This window comes from Vanessa cardui, chromosome 19 (assembly GCF_905220365.1).
Source record: "Vanessa cardui chromosome 19, ilVanCard2.1, whole genome shotgun sequence".
Lineage (NCBI taxonomy): Eukaryota > Metazoa > Arthropoda > Insecta > Lepidoptera > Nymphalidae > Vanessa > Vanessa cardui.
This window is the reverse complement of record NC_061141.1, coordinates 12,008,407-12,035,158: the sequence shown is the minus strand read 5'-3', so window position 1 is coordinate 12,035,158 and position 26,752 is coordinate 12,008,407. Positions and strand designations below refer to the sequence as shown.

Here is a 26,752-nt window from a genome sequence, read left to right as displayed (position 1 = left end):
TTGATGACGTGAACACTTTTGAATAAATAATGTCTTCGATTCTTGAAGACATCCAGAACATTACTAAATTTCCTAATTTAAGTCTAATTGTTGGTTTTGAAATTTGGCAATGGCTCGACGCTATGCAATCACTATACATCCATTAATTACTTAAAAATCATCCAACACACAATAACATAGTAATCTGTGCGTAGAGGGGAGAGGGGTCGTCGTTCAAGAGCTGCGTCAGATACATCATCTGCTTCTCTTGCTTCCATCATGCTTCTTACCAGGCAAGCATTATTGAGAGACATTCTTCCATACTTTGTTTGTTGTCATGGCTGTTACGTCCTTTTATTAATATCTGCATGACCTAAAAAAGCTATTTTATAACCATGTCACCATTATTTTTGTAACAGCAGTGCGATTTTGTAAAAAAATCACTTCGTATCTCACTCGTGAAATGTTGACAACTGATTTAAAGTGATACGCAATTTTGATAAGTATATCTTATAAATTTTATATTAATTGTCACATTTAATATTCTGACACATTAAATCGTGTTCTGCGATGAGATTCGAGTTTCTTGTTATAGAATGGCCTACAGCATTCTGATTCGATTTGGTATCAACGCTTGTGATTTTGTCTACGACACTTCCTTTGTCACAAGAGTTACAAAATATAATTCTGGATAGAAAAGCTTGGTTGTGTTGACTTGTAAAATCTACTTGAGTAATGTTTTTTAGTTGTTATTCAAATCGTTAATGACGCTTCAAAGCCTTTCAAGTAATAGTTCTTCAGGCACTTAAGATTTACAGTAGTACTTTGTTGAATAACTTCTTACTTATATACAACCCGTAATCATTATCATCTTAAATTTTATCAGCTTTTGTTTACATAGTCATTCGATAATTCATAAGCTTGGCTGTGATCTTCTACACCACAATCATTGAAAAAAAATTGCATTTTGTCTAGGTCAAATTATCAATGAACTGTCCATTTCAGTTGTTACAGCTATTATTGAGCTTTCATTACTAAGAAGTACTAATTGAATGTTCTGCATGATACTAATTATTAGGATATTTAAAGATAATTTTCATTTGTATCGTGCGTAGATATGGAATTTTCACAGATATACATAGATATGTTACTGCTTAGATACTGTTATATTTTTAAGACTTGTTGCAAAAACGAAGACTGTAACTGGAAGCTTAAGTAGCACTACCTAGTATAGTATGTATATATAAATTTCATTGAAATAACATTCAAAATAAACAGGGTACGCAGCAGTGAAGAGCGAGCGAGTAGTGGCATCGTCAGCTCTCCGCCGCGAGATTCCGCCCCCGACTCTAACGACTCCGCCAGTGACTACAATGAGGTTAGTCTCATAAGTTCGTCGATTATTAACAATTTTTTACAAAAAATATGGATTTTGTTTGGATTGCTCTATTTAAGTAATTTCTTGTGTCTCAATTTCATTTTGCTTTTGGATCTTATTGAGAGCGGATTAGTCATAAATAGTAGTTAATACTGCTATTATAGACGTAAGAGTATTTCTGTCACATTTTAGTCGGTATCGAGGTAAAGTTAAATTGGTAACGACTGTAAGATTAACTAAACACTTGAGTGACTCTCAATTTAGAGCCAGTGTAACTACAGGCACAAGGGACATAACATCTTAGTTCCCAAGGTTAGTGGCGCAGTGACGATGTAAGGAATAGTTAATATTTCTCACAGCGTCATTGTCTATGGGTGATGGTAACCACTTACCATCAGATGGCCCATATGCTCGTCCGCCAACCTATACCATAAAAAAAAAAAAAAAATAAAATATGACTAGATACACGACACTCACTAAACACTGTACGCTCACTCGCCGAGTGCGTGTGGGCTGGTACTGATCGATTCATTTTCGTAACGGATATCTTAATGTTCTGTTTTGGCGCCTTAGACGGGCAACGTGTCGGAGGACGAGTGTGTGATCACGGCGTCGCTGCACATCCCCGCCGTGCGGCCGCGGCGCCGCTCCACGTCGGGCTCGTCGTCGTCCGCCAAGCGCGACTCGGCCGTGGGCTCGTCGGCCGCGTCGCCGTCGTCCGCCGCGTCGCAGTCGGCGGCCGCGTCGCCCTCGCCCGCGTCCAGCGCGTCGCCGCCCGCCTCGCCGCCGCCGCGCGCCGAGCGCCCCGAGCGCCCCGAGCGACCCGAGCGCCGCCACGCCGACATCGAGCGCCTCGTCGCCTTCGGCAGGTGAGCTGGCGGACTACCATAAGACAAACTTGATAATAATGAGTAGCTGGCTACATCACACTCATCGGCTTTAGTATTAGCTTCTAAAGAATTATTAGATACATAGCGAATCATTGATTATTATTTGTAATGTGCCTGTACTCGTGCGATCGAATATACTAATATCGTAAGCTGTGAGCTGAATGTAAAAGTAATTATAAAATGTGTCTCTAGAGAGCGCAACACATCAGACGCAAGAGCCGTTGTCGTCAGGCAACACGACGAAACCACAGTGTCGCGAACCACTCGTGTGTCTTCACGGCAAGAGCACACTGTGCGACGAGAAGAAATTGTCAGGAGAGACGATCACAGTGCTAGAAGAGATGACCATAACAGGGACGACTACAACGTCCGAAGAAATGACCACAGTACCAGAAGGGATGAGCAATCCGTCCGAAGAGACGACCAAATTGCTCGAAGATCTGCAGAGGATCATACAATTAAGAGAGAAGAGAAGAAAGAAGTAATGCTTTACAAAAGAGGCGAGCTCATATCGAGTGCCCGGACGCCGCCCGCGTGACAGATTGTATACCTGCTTTTATACATAAACGTCTATTTATCATGTCGTGTTTTATTTATATATTTAGTGAAATAAAGTATTTTTTACGACTACTTTTCAATTTGTTCATACATACCTTACTACGAACATTAAATATAGCGAAATGAGGGCAAAACGCTACGCTAAAGTTTTTCGTCTTTATTTTCTTTATAGGAAAGGATTCATTTGTAATTAAGTAATGAGAGTACTTCTAAACTAACTTCTCATATAAAAATATTTAAAGCAATATGTTGACTTAACAGTTGATGACCTCAATAAATAAAAGAGCCGTTTTAATATTTAAATTAGAAATTTATTACTTGTTTCAATTTTATTTTTGCATAATTCATCGTCTGTGTAATTTATCGCGCATTATAATAGCCCCAAGTTTTGATACGCCATCTTGATATTCAGTTTTACCCAGAGGTGGCACCGCTGATGTTGTTTCTATAAATAGTACAGGGATTAAATACACATGCAAATATAACATCAAAGTCAAATTATTATCCAAAAAAGGAGAAATAACCGAAAGATACTAGTTAATTCGTTTCGCAAACTTACCACATTTGGCTCTTGGATCACTTGCAGAACCACCGGCTTGCTTAGAAATCGTTTTAGGTGTCGATCTCCTTGGCTTAGGTCCTACTCTGCAGGGATCTCCTGGTAACCTCATTGGTTGTGCACATGGTCCTGTACCACTTTCATCGGCTGCCCTTTGGAGACCCTCAAACTTTGCCCCTGGACCTTTAAGATGAGGAATTTTATGATTTAATTTATTTTGTGATAATTTTCGTTGCATAGTCCAAAATAATTTTTAAATTAGGAAATAAAGTTTCATTTTTAAATGTCATCGCTTATACAATAGTTTAAAAAACTTTATATGACGTGTCTATGTAGTCTAGTCATATATAAAAAAAAACAAGCTCGTTGAATGAACTATTCGACCTCATCCTATCTCCATCTAAAAATATTTTTATGTAGGTCCTGAAAATCTTTAACTTAATATTGATGCTTATTGATAACTTAATTACCTATATATACAAAGATCTTCCTACATTCATATCAGTTTATTTGCATCTCCAAATGTCCATAATGACTGGACTGCCTTAAGCAACCGCTATCGTCTATTACTACTTACCGGCTTCACAGTAATCCACTTGATATGTAGTTTTGTTGCGATCTCGGTCAATTCGTTGTTTTAATTCAGGAGATGCCTCGTTCTGCAGAATGCTGTACAGCATTGGGTACTTTGACTGCAACTGAAAGAGAAATAACATTGTTATTATTACAACTTTTTTCATATACCTTCTTCCTACTACCCATAAAGAGAAGAGACAAAACTGCAACAACAACAACCTGTAAATTCCCAGTGTTGGGCTAAAGGCCTCCTCTCCCTTTGAGGAGAAGGTTTGGAACATATTCCACCACGCTGTTCCAATGCGGGTTGGTGGAATACACATATGGCAGAATTTGTATGAAATTTGTCACATGCAGGTTTCCTCACGATGTTTTCCTTCACCGCTGAGCACGAGATGAATTATAAAGACAAATTAAGCACATGAAACAGCGGTGCTTGCCTAGGTTTAAGCCCGCAATCATCGGTTAAGATGTACGCATTCTAACCACTGGGCTATCTCGACTAGACAAAACTAAGTTAGTCATTTTCTCAACGCGAGGGCTTATAAAGTGTTCAAAATATTAGAGTCAATTGGTACAAATCTAGTACGTATTTGAATAAAATTCAATACCTTATCTAAGAACGCATTTGGCTGATCATAGCGTGAGGTAGCAGTCTCTGGACTGGCACCAACTCGAACTGGATAGAGTTTTGGATCCAGTAATGGTCCCATCATCTACAAAACATAATTTTTATAGTGTTTATAATTTGAGTGTTCGTTTGTCCAGTAATATGGTTAAACGGCTGCGGAATCAAGTTATATTAAAATTTTAGAGAGATCAGTAAGTCATTGGGGTTTTCTGTATTATATTTATAACATCATAAAGGTTTTTTTAATAGTACCAAACGTCAGACACGTTTGGTGGTTTACAGTATTCATACTGTTGTGACTCAAAAAATGTAATGTAAATCGGTGATTAACATATAATCGTCAAAATTCAATACAGTTTCGGTTTGAAAATCGAGTTTATGTTGACAATTGAATAGACCTCGTTTCGACTCCATCCCCCTTCTTTACCAGGGGGTAGTTGTACTTCCGCTCCAGTATACTGTGGACATCTACAGTCTGGCGGACGCGTATGTTGCATACATGCTTGATAGAAGGCAAGCTCCTCGCCTGAGAGTTTTGGGACCCTATAGATAAAATAAATTTTTAATCTATCATATTAAGACGAATATTTAGGGTGGAGAAATATAAGAATCTGTAAAGATTATTGACGAAAAATTATTAATAATTAATTTATTACTTTTTACCAAAAATTTAAAAAATAATAGGGCTATCTTTTCTTGTAACTTTTTGCAGCTTCTTTTACAAAATATAAGGTTAAAAGAATTTAGTGATAATTTTATCAGTGTAATTCAACCAAAACACTGAAGCTGAGTTCTACTTTTTAGAATCTATATTACGAATCAGTAGTGTTTTTACATGTTATCTTAATTTAATATTGTTATATATGGAGTTTATAAAGTCCTTGAATAAATATTATGTTCGTGTACTAACTCCGCAAGACCTGCTCCAGCGGTCCCTGTGGACGAACCAGGTAAGTTGGGCCATAAGTAATCTTTCTTATAAGTTGTAAGATAGTGATCCATAGTTTATTTAATTTATTTTAATCCTGACATCACTAGAATTTTTGTAAGCATTAGTCATATATAAATGTAAAATTTAATTTAAAAAAATCTTTTGGTATCATGTGTTTGTTTTGACATTTGCGGATTGATCGTTGACATCGCGATTATTTTGTGTCGACCTCTTTGCAGTGGAACTCATTAGATATTGCATTCATTTATTTAATCATTTTATTTGAGTACATCATTAAGGAGGCTGATTTGTAATCGATGTAGACTTTTATTCCTATTGTATAATAGTTCATCGAATGGAAAGTAATGTACCTAAACTAACCTTCGAAGAATCCACAACATGGTTTCAATAAATTACAATCCTTGTGTTGCGGTGTTCCTATTGCTTGTGAAATAAAAGTCGGTCTATACACGAGGAAGCTTTTACATGAGCGACGTTCAATGCTTGTTCAAATGTATACTAAGCTTTTTAATGATTTATTATTTTAAATTTATGTATCTAGTTTCTTTCAGTATTTATTTCTTATATAGGGGGCAAATGAGAGGCTCATAAGATGTTATGGATTTTCGGAGGTCTAGGTGGTGCGGATACAACTTGGAATATATGTAATTGATGGTGTTGTTTGCATGTTAATATACCAACACCTATAAGGCGAGCAACAACCATTTTCTTATAAGTGTAAGGAATGGTTATGTAAACAAACAAATAACATAAGAGATATTTTAATAAGCCTTCTAAACTACGCGTTTAACAAATTTTAGGACCAAACCTTCTGGCATTGGTATGAAATAATTACAAAAGTTTAAGTGTATCGGTATGACAAATATATAACTCCATTAAAAAAGTTAAATTCTATAGCAATAAATGTACGGATTGCGCCAACGACCGTATTTTGGTTCTTCTCGAGGTTTACCAAACGGACATCTTTCAAGAACAACTTCAGCCAAGAGTCCGTGGCTGACTCCGTAACTGGTGTCACCGGTGCGGACCCGTAGGATGCGCCGGAGTTCCTCTGTAATTACGAATAATTGTAGACAAAAATTACTTTTCCTAAATATATTCTCTTATTGATTAAAAAGCTAGCAATACATAGGTAGGTACTTTTTAAACCACACCAACTGAATGTTGTCTTAAATTTTCGCGATTATTACACATTTAAATAAAACTAATTATAACGGATGAATCTACTTTGCAGTGTTCGTGGTCACGGGTAGACTGACCACGAACACTGCAAAGTGCTCGAAACGTCGGGATGTTTTAAAAAAAAAATAATTAATATACGCGATTCATCCGTTATAATTAGCCACACCAACTGAATAGGCGTAGGCGTACTTCACTTCGCATCTCACTACTGAAATGTTGAAAGCCAAGTTAATGTAATTCAGTAATTTAATTCGTGTATTTTTTATGATAGTCAATGACGCATATTATCCCATTCTGACAATTTACGTATTTATTTCTGGCGAGTTTCGTTTTTTCTTACAGAATACTTACAATACTTTTTTCTTTACAGTACACACTTTATTCTAGGAGGAGGGAACCTCAAAGACAAATCGCTTTTAATAATTTGGCGTAATTAATTTTCTGGATAAAGAATTCAATTGTACGATAATTTGTATTTAATCATTTTCTAGACGGTGGTAATTTTGCCAAATTACCAAATGTTTTTGTATATATTTAAAGGTTTTATCGTTAAAAAGTTTTCTTAAACTTATTTACTAGCTACAGGTGATGATAATTAGTTTAGTAAGGTTATGATTACTTTGTAAAGATGGATCAAATTTAGGTTTCATAGACAATGAAGACGGTGGATCCTTGTATTTTTCAGGTTTCGGATGCCTGTACGAGCCCTTTTGGCTAGTGTCTGGTATGTAGATGTCATCAGGTAAGCGCAGAGTTTGAAGGGCACGAGCTCGTCTTGCAAGGTTTACTGACATGAAGGGAAGCTCTGAAAAAAAACTTTAATAATTGAAATTTTCGAAAATTCTACAGAGCTTAAATGTAGGCAAGTACTACCCTACTTTGTTTGCATGTGTTTTGATGATTATATTTCATCTATTCGACTCGTGCCGTGGCTAATAAGTCAGAGATTGTGTTCGTTCTTCTTAAAATTACTCAATGTATATTAATCAACACCGATGTTGTTTCTACAATATATAGTTGCCGAATGTACATGCGACGCTCAAATACATTGCATGTTGCATACATTGAGCAGCTTATAGTGATACATTAAAGATAGAGCACGATTTAAGTGACATGATGAAAAGAATTATTAAAATAGCACATAATTAGGAGTACTTTGTTGTCCGTAGACTTTTAGATACCTAAATCGAGCCATGAGGATAGAGCAATCAGGTCTTTTCTTGACAAGAGTGTTTGTCTATCGTTGGGATTTTTATGATGGCTTTTCACCGTAGAATTATGACTTAGAAAAACATATTATACAGTTATAACGGAGTGTTTCTTAATATAGATTGCGGCCTCTTTGTCTATTAATGTTTCGATTAGTAAAATTTTCACTTGTCGACGTATCACGAAACTGTCAGAATTAGTCGAATCTAAAATTTCCATATTATAAAATTAGTTGCAACTCGGATTGTTTTTATGGCCACTGCCTCGTTTAAAATACGTATGTAATATTATATTGTTTGATAAATTACACATACCTCTGGAACAGTACTTAGTAAGGTACTCGGTTCGCTTCAGATCTTGAATCTCATTTTCTATTGGTACTGGGTCAATATCTTTGGACATGTACATTTTTGTCAACTTGGGGTGATCTTCTTGGAACTGTTAAATTTTACGTTTCTTTAGTTGGTAATTAGCATTACGACTAGTGACTTCCACGTCCATATTTTACTAAACCTTTTTCTTAAAAATATACCTATATTAATCGAACTCAATCAGACGAAAATATACTAGACACTTACCCTCTCAACAGCCTTCTTATAATATTCGAAATCTACCGGACAGAGGACATCGGGACTCTTGCGTGGCTGTTCTCTTGGTTTCAAGAAGTCGCGACTGAGCCCAACGATGAGGCAATCGTCATCAATCGCTTTCCGACGAGGACTCTTACTAAAATTTTAACTTATAAATTGCTACAGAATAGCTTACAGTGTTCACATTCTTTTAGTTATTATACAATACAAACCGCTATGTAACTGCGTTTTAAATATGTTATATTTGCATTTGTCATTTAAATTTCATACTGTAAAGGGCCGTAGTAATCTATATGAAATGCAATGCAATGCAATGAATTTTAGTACTTAAATGGATAAGAATTCATGATCTTTTGCTTCAAAATCGCTGCGATAACCTCATAACTCTTTTCTCCCTAAAATATGGTCATATAACCACCCTTTACCACACTTTTTTGAAGATTTTTTAATGTGTAACAATAGTGTAGTACATTATTTTAATCTATATTGTAGGGTTTAGCCATCGTTTGTAATGAAAGCGCAAAAAAGTGTTTATTTACAGCATCACTTTAGAAACTAAAATTATGAGATGTTTTTTTCTATATTGTGTATGTAGGTATTATAGATATAAACTTTTGTCTTGGATCAATCTATCTATTAAAAAAACTGCATCAAAATCCGTTGTGTAATTTTAACTAAGCACATATGGGGACAGACTGCGGTTAGCGACTTGTATTAGTCTATGTAATGTTTACATTGATGAAAAATGAAAAACCTATAAAAAGCAAAAATATTTTATATATTTTCATGCCAGTTTCTCAGAAAAGCGCCTTCAAACATACGCTCTTGCAGATCTTGCAGCGATTATTATGAGTGTTAAGTGGCTTATGTGTTGCGTAAGTAATCTTCAGTCAACATAATATAAAATTTTAAAAAATATATATTATCTCACGGTTTATCTTTTTTAACGAAGTCTTCCATGTACACAGACTTGAACTCGATTTCTCCGTCGAAGACAGACATGTTTTAGAGTAAAAATAAATTTAAAATAATAATAATTTCTTATGAATAATATACAAAATTTGTTGGTTATGTGACATGGGGCGCTGTAAGGAGTATTACACAAAGAGTATGTAGGTTTTTCACGGAGGTTCTTAGTTACAGTGTAGTATCGAGTGATTAGTGATGTCCGACACGATACAATGTATCGAAATATCGATACATAACTATACAAAATAGCTATTTTGGCCAAACGATGCACTTCGTATATTGTAATATCATATGAAACTATGTCAAAGTTATATTCATTCACAATTATAGGATCTACACTGAATAACATAAATATGATAAAGAGTGGCATTGAAAATATCGTATGTCGTAATAAGAGATTGTTCACATAGTTGTTGATAGAACAAAAGCTGCTGGGTTTTGTTTTGACTTAGTCGATGTGATTACGATACGATATATCGATATAATAGATTTTTTTGCATCCCTGGTACACCATATAAGGCATATACGAGCATATTTTTAATTAAATAAGTAAAACGAAGAGTAATACAAATTTATTTATTTAATTATAAGGTACATCTATAATGGCATTATAATCAACATATTCTGATATAATCTGCGAATAACATAAAAGATTACAATGAACTTAACATGCGTAGTAGACACAGCCTTATTTACTAAAGAAAACGTTTTTTTGTTGAAGAATCGAATGATAATTTGAGCTCTATTGGTTATTGTGATTCAAAAGTTGAACAAAACAAATAGAATCGTCCTTTTCTTCTATATTACATAAGAAAAGGACAACACGAACTGTCAAACTGTCAAGTGCTGAATGTCAAGTAGATATTGGGTTGAAGTTTTCGAACATGTCATTATGACGTCATTCCGGTACTTTTGTCATAAAGTGGAAGTCATGTACAATTTTTATAATAAATTATTTTTAATTTAGTCACGTGGTTCTCAATTTATTGCCATATACTTGAAATTATATTTCCCTGTGTCCTTACTTTACTAAATATCCATATAACCATACAAACAGACTGATTTGGCAAATACTTAAATTTAGTCGCATTTATGATTACAACAATTCATAATATTTCATGCATAATCACTGTTTTAATTTACATCAAAATTTATACACACATTTTATAATAACAATGATTCTAAGCAATTGAAATATACAATTTTTATAAAATTACAAAATCAATGCTTATGAAATTAATTACAATTATAATATATATTTATTGATCGGAACAAAACATACTGTATTATAAAATCGCTCCTAGACATTTTCGAGTAAAAAAACTATAGGAGTTGCATTATAACATTGATATGATACAAGAAAAGGCACAAGGCGTGTTACACACGATCGTTTTAAGACGCCATATTTAAAAAGACGAATTATTGCGAACTATGTCACACAATTGAAGCACTTTAAAACCATCGTGGGTATATGCTTCTAAATATCACATAGCATATCAAAATTACTAGAAATTTGACGAAATATTGACATATATTTTTTATAAAAAAAAAATAGATGCAACTTTTTCCAGTTCTCAATTGCATCGATAGATGGCGTTGATACGGCCGTCCGATGATGATGATGACTACCTTTAGTATGTTGTTGAAATAAGCAGAAGCACACGTAAAACAACGAGATAAATATTTATATTATGTATTTAACATTTAATATCAATTGTCCATTTACACTGCGTATCGATTTATATAAAAACTATTTCACAACACTTTTCAACTTGGGAATTAGGGTTTTGCTTATTTGTATACACGATGAAAAAAAAACGAACCTTTAACAAATATACCAAAAAAAAACATTGTTAACATAAACGGATATATTGGATCAACGTGTAATAGTTTATGGAAAAATGATTATTATTGAAAATGATACTCTATTATGGACCTATGGTCAAGATTAGTCAAAACCCCATCATCCCATACCCAACGTACTCCATCCGACGATACCCCAGCCTCCTCGAATATTAAATAAATCTAATGCAGTGTAAGTCAGTATCGTTCGTCCTCGGACATGGAGGCGGAACTCCTTTGCTATGGAACCCTGAACGCCACCACTAAGTCCTCGTGGTGTTCTACCCGTAATTCCGAAATGGCGGACGCTGCTTTTTTAACGGCATTTGATATCTGGAAATAATCAAATAATTACCAAACTGTAATAAATTTTTGATACCAATGGCAAGAGAAGTGAGATTATTAAATAATTATGACCTCGAAGTGACTGTTCCGTTCCAAAAAACGATCACGTTTTTAAAAATGATCCGCAAAACAAGTTCTATAACGTGTTTTTTTGCTAAGCTTGTGTGATTATTGGAGTATTATAATATTTATAATTCCCTAAAAATATTTATTGAAACCTCCAAAAGTGAAAAAATCTCAATTTTACTTTAATATATTATTAATATATTTCTACGTGATAAGGCTTTGTACAAGCTCGTCTCGATACCACTTAATCATTACATGTTATATTGCTAAACAGCAAAATATAGTACAGATTAGATAGATAGGAGAGAGTTCTCGTTCGAAGAGTAGGTGAGCCAGGGCAACGATTGCGACTTAAAGAATGGTAATATTAATGTAATGATAATATTTCTATGGTGGCTTACCAGGTGGCTCCTCCACATGCATATTTAATTTAAAAAAAAAGGTGCAATTTTTATGGAAATAGAATATATTCTCATTGGAATAATAACTAATTTCACTAAATAATTGGAAAAAGGTACTAACTATACTGACAAAAATATAAATGAGGTTATTTTTTTTAATGCACTAATACCAAATCTATTTTTTTTTAAATTAAAAATAAAAACTAGTCATTCAAGTTTTACTATATCTGTTTTGAGGCAGTTTGACATTATGCTTGTTTAGTTTGATGAATAAAATATGTAAATTTTAATGTAAATAAACATTTTAAAAATCAAAATTTTTTGAGTAGTATTAATATCATTTTGTAACAGAAATAGCGGTTCCGCGATTTTATCTAGACTAAAATTAGATTCTGAGGTAATACATCTAATTAAGGATGGCTTAGTATTAAAAAAGGTCAAAGTAGGTTTTAATGCACAATATTAAAGTATATTTGCTATTTGCAAAATCATTCAAAAACTAATAAACATATTTGATTTAGAATGGCAAAGTTCAATATTATTTGTAGGAAAAAATTTCCATAAAATGGTCTCTAATATAGAAAATAGCCACCATTTGCTCAAAGTTTCTATTTTGAATAGTAGTCTGTTTTTGGACAAGGCCACAGAACTAAATATCAGTGCCGTTTGCCATTTGTGCTTGCTGAAGTGTCATGCTGTAAAGTATATACAACTATTGGCTTCCTGTCCTATAAATGCTACGAGATCATATGATGACATGATTGTGTTCAAATATATTAAATTTAGGAGTAGAGATGGCCCAATGGTTAGAACGCGTGCATCTTAACCGATGATTGCGGGTTCAAACCCAGGCAAGCACCGCTGATTCATGTGCTTAATTTGTCTTTATAATTCATCTCGTGCTCAGCGGTGAAGGAAAACATCGTGAGGAAACCTGCATGTGACAAATTTCATAGAAATTCTGCCACATGTGTATTCCACCAACCTGCATTGGAACAGCGTGGTGGAATATGTTTCAAACCTTCTCATCAAAGGGAGAGGAGGCCTTTAGCCCAGCAGTGGGAATTTACAGGCTGTTGTACAAGGGTCAGTGAGCTCACCAGGTCCCTGTCGGCGGGCGCGAGGCTGGGCGCGGCGAGCAGCGAGCGGCGCAGCGCGGGCGGCAGGTCGGCCAGCAGGCGCGCGCGCGCGGGCGCGGGCAGCGCGGCGGCGGCGGCGCGCGCCGAGTACGTGCGCACGCGCTCGCTGTACGCGCCCGCCTCCAGCGAGTACGGGCCCAGCGCGCCCACGTCGATCACGTTTCTACAGCGAGGGTCATGGAACGCGAGATCGACTTTGGATCATTCGTTGGTTGAATTTAATATTTTTGTATGAATCTCAGTGGCATCCCACACTGGGATGCCACTGGGAATCCACGATTACTATGGCGCCAATTTTTCGTTAAAAGAATCATGTTTCGGAAATTTGTATCGTTAAAGTCTCACTTTCTTTGTTTTATTATGATATCAAAAAATAAATTGAACTAGATATTATATCTCTATGTAAGATCTAAGAAACTACAATTACATAACTATATTCTCAAAAAATAAGAAAAAATATACTCATTTATTTTACTATTAATATAGATAGAAAATTTATCAAATAACTCCAAAATGAAAGAAATTAATGAAATATATTATTCTTACTTGTTAAGACTGGAAATTAGTTGTCAATATGGCATGTGTGAGCCTTGTTTTAGAAAGCTAATGCAAATAGCAGCATTAGCATTGAAATTTGGACCAATACCATTGAAGTATGGTCAGCATCTTCAATTGTATTGGAGTGTTCAAAATGAGTTTTTATATACAAACACTTACTGCCCACAACAATATTTCCTATCTATTGAGACAATGAGATAACCATATAAAAATATCTTACGTAGCAGTCTCATGCAGTATTCTATTGAGCGCACTCTGTTCATCTGGCTTGCGAGGTGGTGTTGAAGCGCAGGTGGTGGGCGATGGAGTCTCCTGTTGTTGCTCTGGCACCTCAAGGAGATGTGTCCTCTCATTGACTATATTTTCCTGAAAATATAAAATGCTCTTTTACCAATTAAGTAATTAAAAACCTTGTCAGTCAAATTTTGCATTATTTGTAATTCAATTCCATATTTTAAGAATTTAAAGAAAGATATATTTTTAAGCCATATATACATAAATACAAAACATGTAGTAAATTTATGTTTAACAACACATAATGTATATAAATACATTGCCACATTCCATGATATATAAAAGATGTTCTTTTTACAAACTTTATAATTACATACTGTTATGAATTAGAACTATTTTCCTAACTGGGTTTAAGCAACATAATATAAATGTTGTTATATAAAAGTCACTGAGTTTCCTCCACTATCTAACAAACAGAATATAATGAGTGTGTAAAGTTATTATATTAGTAACAATTAATAATAAATCAATAAAATATAAATAAAACATTTTCCTTTTTAGAATAAGCATTAATTAAAAAGCAAGGAAGCTATTACATTTTATGACCAAGGAAATTATCAATCTGCCTTATAATTAAAAACAATTTTAAAAAGGTATGATAATTGTTAATGTAAACAATAATAAAACATGTGACCAAAATTAAAGATAAACCATACACACATCACACATTTCCAGGTTCACTAATGAGATAAAATGCCAGTCAACCGGGAATAGGCGATAACAATACTAAACAACACCTACGTTTGTAATCGGAAAACGTGTCATATGCTGTACTATAGTATATGCAATTTTTTTAAATCAATTGCAACAGCTACGCACAAACAAAGGATTCGTATTATATTTACATGAATTAATTTCAATATCGTTCATACGTGTAAATTAGGTAAAATATTCCAATACCTGCGGATCAGTTTCCTTATGACATATACTGTAGCAGCAACCCATGACTGCGCTCTTCAGTGAGCCGAAGCATGAATGCAGCAAACTTTCCTCGCCGTCAGTCTGCATAAATATTTTGTTAAGTTTATTGTCGTTATAAATAGAAAAATCCGTAATTCACATACGACAATTTTTACGTCTCGCACGTCACTTCACGACAGTTATTGACATTAGTTTGACATATTCTATGTCACTGTTAATGTCAAAAATACAGAGGATAATTAATAATTGCAATTGAATTGAGCTATTTAGATGTAAATAAATCACATAGACACCTAAAAGTACAAAATATGCTATCATACATTAAAAAAATATGATAGGTTGTTAATTTAAGAAGTGTAGTATATACTTACTTTATCTAAATTTTAATCTATACTAATGTCACTGTGAAATTGTCAAGACTTTGACAAAACCTATTGTCATTTGTCATCAATTGCAAATCAAAAACACGTCAACACTTTACATAGCTTTAAGTATCTATTTTCTAAGTAGACTGTATTTTATAAAATAAAATATATTGACTAAAAGATGATCAGATATCGTGGCAAAAAGAAGGTGATAGATAAGGTGAAGGAGTTAGATGCTTTCTCCAAAGTTCCTGAAGAATACGTAGACAGTACGCCGGTCGGCGGAACCTTTTCAGTAATAACGTTTTTTATTATTATGTGGCTGGTTTATAGCGAAGTTTCTTTCTTTCTAGATAGCAATTTAGTGTTTAGATTTATGCCTGATACGGATATGGACGAGAAATTAAGAATAAACATAGATATTACTGTTGCTATGCCGTGTTTGAATATCGGTGCCGATATACTGGATTCTACGTCTCAAAGTGTCTTTGGATTTGGAGAGTTACAGGAGGAAGATACCTGGTGGGAACTGACGCAGGAGCAACAAGTAGCATTTGATTCTGTAAAGTTTTTCAATTCATATTTGAGAGAGGAATATCATTCCATTTGGCATTTGCTTTGGAAGAAGGGTCACGGATCAGTCAGAGCGACGGTACCAAAACGAAAAAATAAGCCAAATCGCCGGCCAGATGCCTGTCGTCTACATGGTGTGCTTACATTAAACAAAGTGTCTGGAAACTTCCATATAACTGTTGGAAAAAGTTTTCATCTACCCAGGGGACATATACATCTGAATATGCTATTTGATGACACACCTCAAAATTTCAGTCACAGAATAAACAGGCTTAGCTTTGGCAGTCCTGCCAATGGAATTATATACCCTCTAGAAGGAGATGAAAAGATTGCAGATGATGAAAATATGCTGTACCAATACTTTCTGGAAGTAGTGCCGACAGATATAGATACAACATTTGAATCAATTAAGACATTTCAGTATTCTGTAAAAGAACTACAAAGACCCATAAGTCACAGCAGCGGCTCTCATGGAGTTCCGGGAGTATTTTTCAAATATGACATGGCTGCTTTGAAGATTCAAGTTTATCAAGAGAGGGAAAACTTATTACAATTTATGCTGCGCTTATTTTCTATTATTGGTGGTATCTATGTAATAATAGGATTTATTAATACTGTAGTGTTGACACTTCGGACTGGATTATCAAATACTGTAACAACTGAGCATTCAAAAAAGAAAGAATATCAATCATCACCACCAACTCCTGTCCAAAAAAATCCCTTACTCATAGCACCAGATTTAAATATGCCCTTAAATCTAATAAAACAATGACATTGATCATAAATAAATAAAATAAGTAGTTAACTGACTTCTGTATATAAGAATGTTCTAATTAATAAATTGAATGCAGTGGATTTATTTGTAGTAAATATTTGGTTATTCTAAAATGTGATCTGCTACTATAAATTAAGTTAACTTATGTTGTATAAATTTTTATTTGATCAATTATATTTTTATATTTTAATGTATTTTTTTTATATATGTATACATTACATGTTTTATCTTATCAATAAGTATAGAGTATTAATACTTAACAATATAATAAGAGTAATACTTGTACAGTCTATAACAAATATAAATATTAGTAATATGTACAAAATATACTATAAGCTGATATTTTGAAAGTAATAATGAACAATTAGAAATTACGACAGTATTGTATAATTTTAATTTTCGAATATTTTTAAATAGGAGTTTTATATTATCTATCTGAATAATCTTTTGTAATATCTATAGTAACTTAATAATAATGTTGTATAATGTTCTAAATGATATAAAACTTTAAAAAATAAATTGAATGAGACTGGATTGCAGGTGTTTTTTTTTTTTTTAAAGTTGAAATTTGCGTACTTCATATTAAAGGGTGTCGCTCCATTGGTGAACGGTGCGATATATGCTGGCTCTTTCACACTCGTATAATTAATATTCTCTTTCTCTTTCAATCACCGCTTCTCCGAATGTCGTTTTGTTCTCATCACGACGACGATTGACGAACGAACTGCGAAGTGCGACTGCGAACCATTCGCGCGGCGGCGTCGCCAGTAAATGACGTGTCGTAGCGTTCGAACGCTAAACGATATCCGAAAAGTTTCAACTTAAAACTTGTGGCCCATCATATTAAAATAAAAAACTATATATCTGATGATCCTTCAGCAGTGCGGTGCATTTGAGTGAAAAGTAGTGTCAGTGAAGTGTATAGTTTTTTTTTAGTAATTTCAATTTACCGTTTCAATTGAACGTTACTGTTTTGTTCAACAAAAAGCGCGTAATAACAAGCCGCGCTGAACGCAAGAGAGGGCCGTATATGGTTAAGTTGATTCTTCGGGCTGGCGACCACCGGTGAAAGTAGACCTTTGTTAAGTTCATAAGGACACGAGCCAATTGCAACTAACTCGAAACGAAGTTTCGTGTGTAGTTGCGACGGGAAGGTGAGTGGCATTTCGCTCAAAATTGCCTACTTAATTTGCAAAGTACAGTTATCTCTACCACGAGGCTCACATCATAACTTATTACAGTCAAAGCTTATGATCCAATTAATGTGTTTATAATTGAGTGTTTTTTTAAGTTTAAAAATCGAATGAAATGTTATTCAAAAATCAATATGCCATTAGCAAATTTTATTAGTTTTAATGTAACAGCTGAATGTTCCAAACGACGATACCATTCATACTATGGCTGACTGGCTGTAGGTCAGTGCCCTGTACCCTACCTGTTGACTCGTTCCCTGCCTAGCCGGTTCTCCCACACTGCCTGCGGGTAACTGAAAAAATATGTCAGGTTTCCGAACTGACATTGATAAATAATTTTTTTTATAAACATTGAACGAAAGTCGTAAAAACGTGTACATAACTTACGTCTCAATGTCGAGACATGTCCATGTAATCTTTGCAAACACGATGCGTCATATGCATAACTCTTGGGGTTATTAAATAAGTTTGTTTTTGAGTTAGTATAATTTAAGTATGATACTTTTATTAACATACATTAGGATGTGTTTTTATATGTGTTCATTATTATTCGTATACATTTTAAACTGGAATAATTGTATAATCTGTAAAAAATAAAATAATATGAATAGAAAAAATATAAAATAAAAGCAATCTATTATTATTATATTTAAAATGATGTTAGCTTTCTTAAAATAACTTTTATTGGTACAAAATATTTTTTCTGAACATAATTGAAATAATGAATAAATATGAATATTTAATGCATTAAATTTATCAATTTAATTTTTAAATAAAAAATAAAGCAATAATAATAAAGTTTAATTACACATACAAAATCCATAATATTAGATATAATTGCGAAAAAATTAAAATTACAAAAATATGTCGTTGGAATTGCTTTCATGAAACGATGTTTCTTGTTAGTTATTTTGTTTCATTCTTATTGTTATTACATCTTGACTGAAATGATGCCCTCCTGACCATTTGAAATAAAAGATTGCAACTGCAAAACATTTAATAAAAACAAAAATCGATAATCAAGGGCAACGATTCTTTCTATATTTAACAAAAATGTTGTATTGGCCCAAAAAAAGCTAAGTAATAAATGTAGTTGCATTGTTCGATAAAAGTCCCGGTAATATGAATAGAGCTATTGAAATATATAATATACGAGACGATAAAATGTGTCTGTTTGATTTAATTTGAACCAGCTCTGAGATCGAGAAGATATACAACATTGTCGACAAATACGGACTATGTAATGTAATAATAATACAATTATCATATCCAGTGTGTTATATTTTCCGACTAGGATTTAACTTATTAAATGTTTAGCAGCACCGTAAGATTTACAGACAGGGGTTAAAAGCCCAAAAAAAATTATTTGCTATATTTAAAGTTATTATTGACTAAATGCGTCATTTGCGAAAAGCAAAAGTGCTATACTATGAGTTAAAATTATACAACATTCATTAATGATTGTTTTTGTAGAAGTTACTTAAATTATAATCGAACATGATAATCTGTAAAATTATCGTCACTACTTTATTACTTAACTTAAATAAAAACAACTTACACACTAAAAATAAATTGATAATGATCCATTTGAAATCACTCATGATAAGAAACGAATGTTTGGTAAACGCGTCGGCAATTACACTGATTATCTTAGATCCAAATCTGATAAGTTAATGCTTCCAAATTAGGAAGTAGATTGGAAGATCACTATCACAGTTTCCTGTCTTTCTATCTGAACACGATAAACTTAAGTATTGAAAAATAACCGACCAGATATACGATTTTCACCAATGGATAAAGTGATTTACGAAGAAGTTTCTAGTGTATAAATCATTGCAGTTGTGTGTAAATTTGCTGAAATGTGATGATTATTAAGTGTGTCGGTGTAAAAAATATGCTTTAATGACATGCTATATGTAAACCAATAGAGTAATATTTATTACTACTATCACTATTTTACGTCCTTATTATATTTGTGGGAAGCCGGGTAAATGAAAATAAATTTAAGTATATAGTACAATGCATGTATAAATGTTTAAGTAAATATTGCACATAAAATCAAATTATACAAAGTTAAAGGTAGGTGTGCAAAATGGAGGTAAACATGTAATAAATAATCTAAATAAAATACTTAAATATCATGTAAATTTTAAATAACAATTCCAATTTTCCTGAATTATTATATCATATAAATAAGATTTTTTTCCAAACATTTGCTCAACAGTTAATTTCTGAAATAATTATTCGCTTCACATAAGATGCAAAGGATGTCCTTTGATTGTTTTCAAATCCTTGGCACATTGGAATATAAAGTATGATTCATCTGTGACTTTGTTTCGTTTAAGTCATTTCCTTAGCTTCCTGAGTAACCTAGGTAAGGTACGTCTAATTAGAGTTGGTTGTTTGGTCGTGTGTTAATAACTTTTGGGTATCAAGATTATTCAAGAAATTTTTAGCTGCCTAGTCTGTAATTGAGCCTTATATGTTAGTAGTGCTTAAACACCAGCGTCTTTAAGATACACTTAGTCTTCCCCAACGGTTCTATGCAGTCGTATCATAATTGTCATTGGATTACGAGAGCGAATATTGAGTATACCTGCGCTTAACCGAAATCAGTCAGCAGGACTACAACAATAACCCTTTTAATTTCCCACTGCCGGGCTAAAGCCTCCTCTCCCTTTGAGGAGAAGATTTGGAACATATTCCAGCAGGACATCATGTTTCAAAATTTAATACAACCTTTTTTTTCATCAAAGTAAATATATTCCGTATGCCTTGTTAAAGGTAATTACAACCCGAAATATTGGAATTAAGAGTTTGTTATCTGAACTATTGTTTGTGTTGATTAATTACCTTGTAAATATTCGAAATGTTAAACAAAGAGATAAGTTATCACTATTTCTGAAAGACAGTATTTACAAATAATGCTATTGAAATTGTATTGTATTCGTTAACTTTGTAGTGCATTTCTAAGGTTGCACATTGGAAAGACCAATTTAGAATTCTGTCAAAAAAATAATTGTGTTGATTTCTCGAAGTCCAAATATATGAAACTACATCTATATTACGGTTTTAAAGAAATTTCAATTTTAAGGAGTATTTGTTTGCATATTTTGAATACAAATAATTATATCAACATTACAGGTTTCAATGGCCGATTTTTTATATTTTTTAATTAGTTTAATTGTAAGTCCATTTTTTTCGCTTAAATGAAATAGAAAAAACGGCCTTGTAATATAGATTTTTTAATAAAAATAACTTGTATCTTATGAATCTATGAAATATTAAGTAAAATTTAATAGAGCTACTATTTTATTTGTTTTAAGAACTTTGTTCAGTGGACCTCCCGGCCAGCACTCAGTCCGTTATTTACTTAGGACGAGAAATACATGAATGGTACCTAATAATGTTTCGGTGTAATCAAAATTTGTCTATTCAAGTCATTTTTATAGATATATACAAGCAAAGTCGTTTTAAGTTCATTACTTTGTTTTCAATAGATGATTTTCTCTGATGATTGATCTCCTAGAAAGTATTTATTTAATCATTACGTAGTATTATCAGTATTTAGTTGGAATAAGAAAGTATTTTCTGATTATCCCAAGGAAGTGGTATCTGTTTAGATTATATATATACGTATATTATTATATACTTATGTGTATTATCTATAGTAAAAAATATTTGCAATGCAATGCTATTTGTGACGGCACTTATATATATATTATATCGATGAATGTCTACGTAAGATTGTAATGAAATTGTAAAAAAAACCGTGTTCATTTTATGTTCCTACGTAAGTAAATGATCTTTGTCAACAGCTAAGTTAAAAACGTTGCGTTGCGTCTAGCCGCCATCATTCTCACCACTCAATAATCCTCGAAGGCGTGAAAACGAAACGGTCTCGTTTATTTAAAGCGCAGGATGCGGGCAGAGAGTGGGAACGGCTTCAGTAATACGATCCGTACACTCGTCAGACAAAGCAAGCTTCTTGTTATATTCCGTTCGAAGATGATAGTGATTAATAATAGAACACTTCACTTGGTATACCTTTTACTAAAATTTTATGTCCTTTTCCATGATGATCGACTTACAGCTGGATACTGGAGTCCTTTGGGTCATGTCGTTCTAAACTAGCCAACTGATTGAATATAGAATGTAAAAGAAAATATAAAAATTGTTTACCATACTTAAGGATGGGTCTCTCCAGTAAGCATAATACTTAATCATCTTAGGGGGCTCCGCTTTTACATGACATCGTGTGTATATATAATCAACTAAAGAATAAAGAAAATTTTAATTAATATAAAAAAAGAAAAGATAACTGAAATTAATAATCTATACTAATTGTATGCTTCATGTATGTTTATGTGTATGTGATATGTGCATGTGTCTATGTGAATTATTGATGTGCATGTGGTGTATTGCTTTATATAGCAGGCTAGCAAATATAGCTGTAGTCTCAATTCCCATTCACAACCCAGTAGTAAACCGAAGACCGGTGTCAAGTTGAAGCAACGGCTTTATATGCTTTCCTTGAGAGTTTAAACACTGCTAACTTCAAAATGGCTAGAACCAATAACTTTAGTTTGGTCCGGCCTGGGATTTGAATCTTGAGAATTGCAGCTGTATAAGTTAGTTTACACTTGAGCATCAAACAGATATAAGATTATTTGAAATAAATATAGTAACACTTAACGCATTCCTCAGTATCTCCTACTTCAAGTATTTGTAGGGCTTCAAACTTGTGTACACATATATTCATACCACGGTCGAAAATAATTTCTTGTACAAACGAGTACTTTTGTTCGAGTGGGGTTATTCGTTTATATATTGAGGTTTCTAATCCAAAAGTTTATTTTTTCAACTTAAAAAAAAAAAAATCCTACATCTATTGAAATAGGCTATAAAACATTTCACGACTGAAATACAAAGTGAGATCTTACAGAATAGCACTGCAGATGTTTTTGACTAATGACTCATTTATAATTATTTTAGTATCATGGTAACGCACAAAGAGATCATTCTCTCCGTTATTTATGAATCTCCAGATACAATTTTAGGAGTCATACTTTGCGTAAATATTAAATACAAAATGATAACATTATCTAAGTTTACAATGAGGAGCTAAAAATAAATATTCTACAAAATCATTACCGAATGCTATGGGCGAAAAATTAACCGTTAATGAGGAACGATTACCATTTTATTCATAAAAAAATTTAAAGCGTTACGGAATAAAACAATTACGTAAAAAAACGCCTGAACGCAATACTTCTTGTGTCTTGTGCGAATATTTCAATGGATTAAATAATTTCACCGTTACTGCATGTGTATTGTTCGGTTCGGCAATAATGGCCTTCGAGTATTATGTTAGTGGGGTAACAAAGTGTGTTTCAAACAACAATGGAGGTTGCGCTAGTCATCCCAGAGTTAAACAAAAGGCTTTTGAAACATGCGTGCATCCACATCTGTGGTTTCTGCACCTATTCGCATAAACGTTGTCAACAACAGACTTGAGCGTGGCATATTGTGTAAGAGTAATTCTAGGAAACGAAATAAGTTAGTTGATGTAACTTCGAACTCTTATATCTATGTATATATGTCTATTGGCGAACAAATGAATGAAAACGGAACTTTAAATCACTATTACAATTCTTTTTAATAGTTCGTTGATGATTAAAATCATTTAAAACAATAATACATTAAATGTCTATATAATTAAAAAGTAATTTTTTGTCTGTAGATATAGATAATAAATTATATTCTGTCAATCATTTATTATATATATATCATATACCTACTAGTTTTAATTTTTCGCGTTTTAGGAGCCTATTTTTGTAAAGTTTCATTAAAATCCATTCAGTAGTTTCAATTTACTCTTTGAAATTCTAATATTGTATTATCAATATAATAAAATATAAATTGAATACACAGCTGTATTAAAATAGGCTAGACAAAAATGTTTTTCACGATAATTCTTTTCCGTCCTCCTTGAAGTGTTCTTACGTTGATCGTTACTGTAATGTTTCGCGTAAAGTATTACTATTTATATTTTTTAGGCTTTGAGCTATCTTTGACTCAAACCTTTGAATTTCATCAAACGTTCAATATGTTCTTTTAACAAATTATTGTTAGACTTAAATATTTTTATAAACTAATTACTATAATACAATTTGTGACTACCATATATACCTATTGAATAATATTATTACATGTTTTGGAGTTATTTGTAAAATGTACATTCCGAAGAGACCGCATTATGTTAATCTAATCCTCGTGAAATGAGTTTTTTAAACGTTAACTTGATTTTAAATTCAATAAAAAGCAAACAAAAATTAAACCTTTTGACACAGTGATAGTTTATTGACCTTTCCTTGTTGCTGCTAGACAATTTTAAATACTTTCAATCCTATTCTCTTAGATTTGTATATTATCTGCGGCACGTTGTTGATTATTATTATTAACAATTTGAATAGCTTATCTGAAACTCACTCGAAAACCAGTGAAACATTTTATAGTTAAATATTCCCTTTACGAATCACTTTTGACATTTCACGATCGTGGAGCGAGTTTCGAGTTCTTATAGACCATTCTGATAGTTACATATTGGTCAAAAAACAAATCCAAATTATCTTGAAGTCGTGATGTACTTAAACGGATCTATCAATCACGATTGATCAAGCCGTTTCGGTCAATTTGATCCATCCAAACTTCTTCTAAAGGCTCGTTCAACGCAATACAATTGCTATAAACGTCCCACTTACCTGCGTGGGTTTTCTATTTACCTACTGTTTCTTACCTTACCAAAATGATTATCTCGGAAGTGTTATGAGTTGTACTTTAATGGCCCTTGTAATTACTCGCTACACATTAGTCACTTCGGTGAAAACTTTATCGCGTCGCTTAAGTAGTTTTTAATTACTGTGAAGTGACTGGTGACTGGTACAATTTCGTCTGTACGACTTAATGTTTTATTTTCTTATATGGTAAACAAGCCAAGTGGTTAGAACGCGAGCATTTTGTTGATGACTGCGGTTTCAACCCGGGTGGGCTCCACTGAATTACCATTTATGATGTATCCTTGTACTATGGGTGAAGGAAAGCATCGCGAGGAAACCTGCATGTGTCTAATTACAAATTAATTCTGCGACAAGTATATTGATGACAAAAGCTCCAAATTTAGCCTAGTTTTAGGACGTTTACTAACAGGCTTTGGTACTTAAAAATGTAAATAAACGCTTCATAATATTCTGTTTGTGTTTATAGCTTATCTCATGATTGACTTAACAATCTTAGAAGTAATATCGCGAATTGAAATCTCGAAATCTAAAGTCTGAAAGGACTTATCAACATTAAAACAGTACAACAGTAAAAATTGTTATATTTTGAGCCGTGTCAAAGATAAATATTTTTAAAGTAAACAATTGGTTAATCTAGTATTATAATAAAAGATTAAACAATTGTTTGATTTTCGTTTAATGAAATTGTTCTAGATTCTGATAACTAATTATTATTCTTCATCGAACAAAGTGTACTAAACCCCAGGTTATCTTCAACAAGACGTGAGATGCCTTAGAACTGTTCAACTCAAAAATTAATAGCAATATTATAAAATTCTATATAGCGTTGTTAAAAATATAAGAGATAAATCCTTTACATTGAATTCCACTTTAAAATGTAACACTGTGTCTTGAATTTCTGCACGTCCGACGCATACGAGAGCTATCGACCGTCGATCCGCTCGATTGCCTCCAAGAAAATCGCTTCAGAAGTATTCCATGACACACGCGAATGGGTTGAGAACGTGCCTACACGCCTTTTGCAATTATCATTAACCACTCCATCTATGGGAGTTCTGTCTCCTTCGTTTGCGTACGAAACGAAAAGGATGAAAACAAATACAACCTACATACCATGCCCACGTATATTTTCCAAATGCAATTTTATTAAGATTGCGATCTTTGATTTGAATGCACGACCGATTTCTGAGACTTTCAACGAAAGAATTTAAATTTGTTTCAGTTTCAATTAGTACGTTCGAGCTGTAAGCAGCTGTTCGAGCAGTCGGGTAAGCTGGTTTAGTTACTAAACCCTCGGTTGTAGAGCCCCGTGGCTCAAGCAGGTAAAGCTGTTGGTTGTACGCCTGAGCTCTTGAGGTCATATCGGGGTGCACATGTGTTTTCATATGAACTTGCGCACTATGACATAATCTGTGTTTAGTTGGATAGCCACCCTTGAGATTGGTCGCCGTTGCAGAAATCGGCCGAGATGCCCTGTGGTTAGAACGTGTGCTTCTTAATCGATGATTGCGGGTTCAAATATGTTCCGAACCTTGTCCTTAATGGGAGAGGAGGCCTTAGCAGTCTTAGGCCCAGCAGTGGGAAATGTACAAGATGTTGTTGTTACTCAAATCATTCAAGACGATATCAACATGTGTGGCTATGACTCATCTCATCCTCAGCGGTGAAGAAACGTGTGTGTGGGTGAAATTCAGCTACACCTGCATCCATTAATCTGTATTGGGGTAATGTAGTTTAATAAGCTCTAAGCCTTCTTATAAAAATGCCTGGACGCCTGCCATTCGTGGATAGTTAACAATCTTTTATGTTTCTTTACGATTCTTCTTAGTACTGACATTATCTTGTTTAACCGATTGTTATGTGAAGTTAAGAACTTACGACAAACAATAATTAAAATGGAATTACTGGTTACGTCTAGCACAAGGTAAAAAACGTACATGATTTCAAATCAATCAATCATTTTCCATGACTTGTCTATTTTTCTTGTTTACCATAGAGAATAATTAA

At 33.4% G+C, this 26,752-nt stretch overlaps 6 protein-coding genes across 6 annotated transcripts in view; 3 read left to right on the top strand and 3 right to left on the bottom strand.

Annotated features, from left to right (window-relative positions):
- LOC124537948 overlaps positions 1 to 2,827 on the top strand; it is a 50,977-nt gene extending 48,150 nt beyond the window's left edge. Inside the window, exons 10-13 of the mRNA XM_047114938.1 lie at positions 195 to 272; positions 1,258 to 1,357; positions 1,931 to 2,226; positions 2,440 to 2,827. Of these exons, the coding sequence (XP_046970894.1) occupies positions 195 to 272; positions 1,258 to 1,357; positions 1,931 to 2,226; positions 2,440 to 2,785 (820 nt within the window). The 3' untranslated portion in view covers positions 2,786 to 2,827. The remainder of the gene's footprint in view (positions 1 to 194; positions 273 to 1,257; positions 1,358 to 1,930; positions 2,227 to 2,439) is intronic.
- A 282-nt stretch (positions 2,828 to 3,109) lies between these two features.
- Positions 3,110 to 5,659, bottom strand: LOC124538075. The gene is made up of 6 exons (XM_047115078.1): positions 5,482 to 5,659; positions 4,970 to 5,114; positions 4,552 to 4,656; positions 3,942 to 4,062; positions 3,365 to 3,547; positions 3,110 to 3,250 (listed from the first exon to the last, which is right to left on the bottom strand). Exons 1-6 carry the CDS (start codon positions 5,571 to 5,573, stop codon positions 3,150 to 3,152), a joined length of 747 nt encoding a protein of 248 aa, XP_046971034.1. The 5' UTR covers positions 5,574 to 5,659; the 3' UTR covers positions 3,110 to 3,149.
- Positions 5,660 to 6,381: 722 nt separating this feature from the next.
- Positions 6,382 to 9,569, bottom strand: LOC124538079. The gene is made up of 5 exons (XM_047115083.1): positions 9,436 to 9,569; positions 8,493 to 8,640; positions 8,229 to 8,352; positions 7,325 to 7,510; positions 6,382 to 6,574 (listed from the first exon to the last, which is right to left on the bottom strand). Exons 1-5 carry the CDS (start codon positions 9,504 to 9,506, stop codon positions 6,408 to 6,410), a joined length of 696 nt encoding a protein of 231 aa, XP_046971039.1. The 5' UTR covers positions 9,507 to 9,569; the 3' UTR covers positions 6,382 to 6,407.
- Positions 9,570 to 10,033: 464 nt separating this feature from the next.
- On the bottom strand, positions 10,034 to 15,227 carry LOC124537794. Its single transcript, XM_047114703.1, has 4 exons — positions 15,019 to 15,227; positions 14,045 to 14,190; positions 13,228 to 13,429; positions 10,034 to 11,648 (listed from the first exon to the last, which is right to left on the bottom strand). The coding sequence occupies exons 1-4, from the start codon at positions 15,124 to 15,126 to the stop codon at positions 11,556 to 11,558; spliced, it is 549 nt and encodes a 182-aa protein (XP_046970659.1). The 5' UTR covers positions 15,127 to 15,227; the 3' UTR covers positions 10,034 to 11,555.
- Positions 15,228 to 15,479: 252 nt separating this feature from the next.
- Positions 15,480 to 17,286, top strand: LOC124537793 (endoplasmic reticulum-Golgi intermediate compartment protein 2). Its single transcript, XM_047114702.1, has one exon. It carries the CDS (start codon positions 15,586 to 15,588, stop codon positions 16,747 to 16,749), a length of 1,164 nt encoding a protein of 387 aa, XP_046970658.1. The 5' UTR covers positions 15,480 to 15,585; the 3' UTR covers positions 16,750 to 17,286.
- A 201-nt stretch (positions 17,287 to 17,487) lies between these two features.
- LOC124537792 overlaps positions 17,488 to 26,752 on the top strand; it is a 130,785-nt gene continuing 121,520 nt past the window's right edge. The window contains exon 1 of the mRNA XM_047114697.1: positions 17,488 to 17,906. The gene's annotated coding sequence lies outside the window, so the exon portion shown is untranslated. The remainder of the gene's footprint in view (positions 17,907 to 26,752) is intronic.